General features: G+C 34.0%; 1 protein-coding gene across 1 annotated transcript in view; it reads left to right on the forward strand.

Moving 5' to 3' along the window:
* Positions 1-7500, forward strand: part of LOC137657813 (uncharacterized) — a 45535-nt gene that overhangs the window by 32176 nt on the left and 5859 nt on the right. The window contains exon 4 of the mRNA XM_068392340.1: positions 4635-4818. Coding sequence (XP_068248441.1) covers positions 4635-4818 — 184 coding nt within the window. The remainder of the gene's footprint in view (positions 1-4634; positions 4819-7500) is intronic.

Here is a 7500-nt window from a genome sequence, read left to right on the forward strand (position 1 = left end):
TCGATATACAAAGCTCAGAAGAGTTTCTGGTTTACCTCTAGCCTCTTTTCATGTAGCTGCCTTAATATAAAGATGACATCCATAGTCCCTCTCCCCCTCATGGATCCATGCTGCTGTTTCCCAATCTTTACAATCTCTCATTTAGTAATCTCTGTCCCACCACCACTGTTCTCTTTCCGACACATCATATCCACTGGTTCTTCCCACCAACTCCTCTTCTTCCCCTACACATATTTCTTTCAAACCCACCCAGATATTTTACACTCTATTACCCTATTCACTCTCTAAGTTCAACATTTCCAGTAGTTTCTCTCTCACAATCCTCCTAAATTGCTCACCCTTCTCTCTTTAAGGTCCCAAACCTTAACCCTAGATCTCCTCTTTCTCTTCTTGGAGCTTCTACCTCTTATTTTAATATTCATCACTACCAGGTTATTTTATTTAACATATGCTTCCCCCAAAGTCACTTCACAGTTCATCACATTGATTTTATCAACTCCTCTAACCAGATTGTAATCTATTTGGCTTTTCACTCCATTTTCATAGGTATTTGGTGCTTATCCAACTTCTGAAACCATGCATATTCAAAACTCTGAGCCATATATAATATGTAGTATACTCCCCATCTTCATTTCTAATTTCAAACTTATGGACTCCAAACACAGTACCTCCTCATATCCATCACTTCTCTTTCCCAGTCTGCCATTTATGTCTACTATGATTAGCTTCTCCTCTTTCACTGTTCTAATAGCTACCTCAAATTCTTATCTAGATATTTTTTTTCTTTTTCTTGGCAACCCTTCTGAGGGGGATATGCTGAATTTATATTTTCTATCTGATCCCCTGTTACAGAACTGTTAACCACTTCTGATACCAATGTGTGAGATAACTATGCTAGGGTCAACGAAAAAGATTTTTAAGTCTTTAGGTGGGCATTCGAAGATTACTGGTGTTATTATTATCCTAAAAAATGCAATACATGCATTTGGTTTTATAATTTTTCTTTTATAGAATAGCAGAATCTAATACTAATACACCATATCTTATTTCTACCTTCTGAAGTGATTATAAGGATCGTTGAGGAAGTATGGAGTATTTGGAAAGTCATCAGGAAGAAGACCCCCAAATGATGATGAATCGTGGTGGTGGAATGATGAGGTGCAAGAACGGGTAAAAATCAAGAAAGAACCCAAAATGACAGATCGATCAGGACAAGAGCAGGATAAAGAAGAATATAAGCAAGCAAAGAAAGAAGCAAGTAGAGCAGTAGCAAAGGCGAAGACAGAGAAATTAAATGAAGTCTATAAAGAGATGGAAACACCAGAAGGAGAGAAGAAAATATTACGAATTGCTAAGGCCCAAGATGGTGCATCTAAAGGCCTGATGCAGATAAGACAAATAAAAGATAGCTATGGTATAGATCTAGCAGAAGAGAATGAAATTAAAAGAAGGTGGGAAACTTATTTTGAAGGACTATTGAATGAGGAGGACCCAAGAACAGTATTTGAAGATGGACTCCCAAACGAGGCAGTTACCATAAGAGGGTCTAGAAGAAAAGTAGAACAAGCAGTAAAGAAGATGAAAAATAATAAAGCTGCTGGACCGGATAACATACCAGTAGAGGTATGGAAAACTCTTGGAGAGGAAGGCATAGATATCATGTAGGACCTGATGCAAAAGATCTTCAATCAGGAAAAGTTACCAGAGGAATGGAGAGGAAGCCTAATCATCCCCATCTATAAGGGGAAGGGAGACATCCAGGAATGTGGCATCTGTAGAGGTATAAAGTTGATAAGCCTTGCTATGAAGATATGGGAGAAGATCATTGAGAAGAGACTTAGAGATGAAACAGCAATGGGTGAGGAACAATTTGGATTAATGCTTGGAAGAGCGACTGTAGATGCAATATTTACTTTGAGGCAGATGATAGAAAAACATCGGGAGAAACAGAATGGATTATATATGGTCTTTATTGACCTGGAGAAGGCATACGATCGAGTACCACGTCAGGAGGTGGGGAGATGTATGAGAGAAAAGGGAGTCCCTGAGAAATACGTAAGAATCACCCAAGATATGTATGAAAGGGCAGAAGCAAATGTTAAGAGCAGTTTAGGCCTAACAGAAAGTTTCCCAGTAAATGTGCGACTACATCAGGGGTCTGCATTGAGCCCTTACCTATTTGATCTGGTCATGGATGTAGTAACCCAAGGTATTAGAGATCAGTCTCCTTGATGTATGCTTTTTGCTGATGATGTTATACTGCGTAACACTAGGCAAAAGGTAGTTGAAGAGAAACTGGAGGAGTGGAGAAGAGAAATGGAAAATAGAGGATTGAAGATCAGCAGGAAAAAGACAGAGTATTTGAGATTGAAAAATGCAGGGAATGGGGAAGTTAGTTTACAAGGAGAGAGACTGAAAAGAGTTGAAAATTTCAAGGATTTAGGATCAACAGTTGCAGAGGATGGTGATCTGGGAGCAGAAATAAACCATAGAATACAAGCAGGATGGAAGAATTGGAAAAAAAGTGTGTGGAGTACTATGCAACAGGAAAATAGGGGTTAAGTTGAAAAGTAAAGTGCACAGAACAGTTGTGAGACCTTCAATGATGTATGAAGTGGAGACGTGGACAATAAAGAAGACAGAAGAGAAGAAGCTGGATGTGGCAGAGATGAGAATGTTGAGATGGATATGTAGGGTGACAAGAAGAGATAAGATACGGAATGAGGTAATTAGGGGTACCACAGGAGTTAGAGAACTATCATATGGGATCCAAGAAAGTAGACTGAGGTAGTATGGTCATGTCATGAGAAGAGATGAACATTATATTGGGAGGAGAGTGATGGAAATGTAGGTAAAGGGAAGGAGAAGGAGAGGGAGACCAAAGCAAAGGTGGATTGACTGTATCAAGGATGACCTTCGATCAAAGGGATTAACCAGTGATGAAGTGTGGGACAAAGGTAGATGGAGAACGCGGCCCAGAAATATCGACCCCACATAAAAGTGGGAAAAGAAGAAGAAGAAGAAGAAGAAGAAGAAGAAGAATATATAATTATAAAATCTATGAACAGTAATATGGCTTACATGTGAATTATGCGAATAGTAAGGATGATTGAAAAAAGCACAAAATGCAAACATGCGTCCACTGGTACATAACTATATATTTATATTGGCAAGTTTATTACGTATCATTATTATGATGTTTAATCCTTATTTAGACGTCTTATTAGGATAATAATTATGATAGATCATTTTGTTTGCTAAAATCCAAGATCAACGTTTGAACTTAAGTGGATCAAATTTGACATAGTTTTTGTGATAGAACCGGTTGACAAAATATTTGTCTCTTCACTGCACACACACATACACACACACATATATATTTATATATATATATATATATATATATATATATATATATATATATATATATATATATATATATATATATATATATATTTATATATATATATATATATATATATATATATATATATATATAGCATATATATATAATATATATATATATATATATATATATATATATATATATATATATATATATATATATATATATATATAGCCTATATATCATTGTTACTCGCTAAGCTACAACCCTAATTGGAAAAGCAGGATGCTATAAGCCCAAGGGCTCCAATAGGGAAAATAGTCAGTGAGGAAAGGAAACAATGAAAAACTACAAGAGAATTTTGAAAACAATAATAAAATTGAAATAAATCTTTCCTATTTAAACTATAAAAATTTGAAAATAACAAGAGGATAAAAACTTCAAAATAACAAGAGGAAGAGAAACATGGTAGAATAATGTTCCTGAGTGTACCCTCAAGAAAGAGATTTCTAACCTAACCCAAGACAGTGGAAGAACATGGTAAATAGGCTATGGCACTACCCATAACTAGATAACAATGGTTTGATTTTGGAGTGTCTTTCTCCTAGAAGAGCTGCTTGCCATAGCTAAAGAGTCTCTTCTACCCTTACTAAGAGGAAAGTAGCCTCTGAACAATTAAAGTGGAGTAGTTAACCGCTTAAGAGAAGAAAAACTGTTTGGTAAGTTCAGCGTTGTCAAGTGTATGAGGAAAGAGGAGAATATGTAAAGAATAGACCAGACTATTCTGTGTGTCGGTAAAGGTGAAATGAGCCGTAACCAGATAAAAGGATCCAATGTAGTACTGTCTGGCCAATCAAAGGGCACAATAACTCTCTAGCGGTAGTATCTCAATGGGTGGCAGGTGCCTTGGCCAACCCACTACCTTTATATATATATATATATATATATATATATATATATATATATATATATATATATATATATATATAATTTATATATATATAGGCCTATATATATATATATGTATATATATATATACTTATGTATGTGTGTGTGCGCGCGTGAGCGTGTGTGTGTTTGTATGCATATATAAATATATACATATATGTACAGTATATGCATATACATATACAGTATATAATGAATATGTGTTTTTGAAATCAGTTGCAATAAGCATATTCTTGATACAAAACGTCAAGGTATTTCTTGTTTCAGTTTTATTTAAATGTTTACAGAAAACATTCGATCTATACTGTCTGTACAAATGAAATCCTTCTATCCATTTCAGGATTACCCCACCTACTGGTTTCACCGATTCTACCACCTGCCCTTCTTTTACAAGCATTTCCACAAGCTCCACCACACATACAAGCAACCCACTGCATTCAGTGTCACAGCCATTCACCCCTTGGAGTTCCTAAATATGCAAGCAGTGCTTTTAAGCCCCATGTTCCTGTTTCCCGTCCACTGGAGTAAGTCTTCATGGTGTTGAGAACATTATTTTCTGGGATGAATATTTTTTTCTGATTTGGTTTGAACGCAAAGACCAATGGCGTGAACAAAACAAAATATATATATATATATATATATATATATATATATATATATATATATATATATATATATATATATATATATATATATATATATATATATATACGCAGGCAGGTGTAGGGAGTTTGACCAATACTGTGAGGGCATAAAAAAGGAAAAAAAAAAGAAAAAGAAAAAAACCTTCCAAGTTGCTTTGAGAAACTACCAGCCAATTGTGTATAACTATTGCACCAACTATTCTACTTTTAGTTTTTTCTTACAACAGTGAATTTTCTTTAAGACAACATTCTTTTCTACCGACTCGGTCATCATCTAGAAGCTTGACCCAATATTTTCTTATATTATCCAATTGGCCTCACTTTCCCCGTATTTCAGTATTCTTCATCATCCTAAGTTACATTAACCTGCAAGTGCTAAACACAATTCACCTGATGTGATATGTTTCCACATTTAGTTTTTTTGGGTTTTGAATCTTACAACGGAAATCTGGGTTTCTTTATTTCTCTCTACACTGCCGTTCATGCTTTTCAATTACTTTATTATCCAAAGAGTGTGTAGAAATCTAAAGATTCATCAGTAGTCATGTGCAAATACATACGTACACTTACATACACATGCACGCATACAACAAATATATATATATATATATATATATATATATATATATATATATATATATATATATATATATATATATATATATATATACTGTATATATATATATATATATATATATATATATATATATATATATACAGTATATATATATATATATATATATATATATATATATATATATATATATATATATATATATATATATATATATATACAGTATATATATATATACAGAACAAAGGCCAGATTGGTAACGTCTCTCCCTGGTGTTCGACAGTCGGGGCTTCAAGTCCCGCTCAGACTCGTTAGTTCCTTTAGTGTTTGCAACCTTACTATCCTTGTGAGCTGAGGATGAGGGGTTTGGGGGAGCCTATAGGTCTATCTGCTGAGACATCAGCAGCCATTGCCCGGCCCTCCTTGGTCCTAGCTTTGGTGGAGAGGGGCCTGGGCGCTGATCATGTGTGTATATGGTCAGTCTCTAGGACATTGTCCTGCTTGATAGGGCAATGTTACTGTCCCTTGCTATGCCATTCATGATCGGACTTTAAACCTTAAACATGTCCTTCCACTTGCGTCTGTTTGTGGTGTTTCTGTGCTAGTCCACGCCCGTAAACTTTCTCAGTTCGTTAAATCCATCGTCTTCTCTTCCTTCCCCTGCTTCTTTTACAATATCTAGGGACTCATTCTGTTATTCTTAATGTTCATCTATTATCTGTCATTCTCATTATATGACCTGCCCATGTCCATTTCTTGTTCTTACATGTTGTTAGAATATCCTCTACTTTACTTTGCTCTCAAATCAATGTGGCTCTTTTTCTGTCTCTTAGTGATATTCCCATCTTTATTCTTTAGGTTAGCTCTGAGTTGTAACTAGCTTATGTTCTAAGGCTTTAGTAAGGCTCCGGGATTCTGATGTATAAGTTGATATTGGTAGGACCATCTCTTTAACTACATTTCTTTTTAGAAAGAGTGGCATTTTACTACATTTCTTTTTAGAGAGAGTGGCATTTTACATTTCATATTCTCTTTTTGTTCACCATAATCACTCCCTCCCATGCTTACCCTTCATTTAATGTCGATCCCATATCCTGGGGAAACACCTACTGTCTGTCCTAAGTATGTATATTCATTAATAATCTCTAGCGATTCGTTCATAACCCTTATTTGTTGTCTATGTATTTTCAGTGAACATTATCTTGTTTTTCCTCATATTTATTTTCAGTCCTACATTTTTGCTTTCTCTATTTAAATTTTCTATCATCTTTTGCTATTCTTGTTATGATTCACGAAACAGAACTATGTCATCTGCAAATCTTAAGTTGTTAATGTTAAGTCCTACATTTTCTCAATCTAGATTTTTTTAAACTTCTTCTGGGCACGCTGTGAATAATCTCCATGCCTAACTCTTTTCTCAATCAGAATTTTCTCACTATAATAATAATAATAATAATAATAATAATAATAATAATAATAATAATAATAATAATAATAATAATAATAATAATAATAATAATTACTATTATTATTATTATTATTATTATTATTATTGATAATGATAATAATAATATTTATTGATAATAATAACAAATATTCTTGTTCTAGACTCGAGGTCTTTTGCAATGGTAAATAGTTAAAAATTGAAGTCGGATTTATGTAGTTTTATGATTGCCGTACTTCCCGTATAGATATCTTCAAGTGTTCTAACAGAAGATAGGTTTAGAGCATTCCTGTCCTGCAAACATGTTTTGTAAAGTTCAGCTAGTATCTGAAATCAAAAGATATTATGAAATGTAAAAAGAACTAAATCTTCCTGATTTCAAAGTGACCTAGCAGGAACTTTACCCAGTATGTGTGAGGTAAATCTGTTACATCTTTGCCAGTGTTTACAGTGGAAAGAATATATAAATAGTTCTAAGAAAAAGAAAATCTAAGGGATCAGTGTGTGTGTCCAAGAAATTTATATAATCATAATTGATAAATCT

Source organism: Palaemon carinicauda, chromosome 18, assembly GCF_036898095.1.
Source record: "Palaemon carinicauda isolate YSFRI2023 chromosome 18, ASM3689809v2, whole genome shotgun sequence".
Classification (NCBI taxonomy): Eukaryota; Metazoa; Arthropoda; class Malacostraca; order Decapoda; family Palaemonidae; genus Palaemon; species Palaemon carinicauda.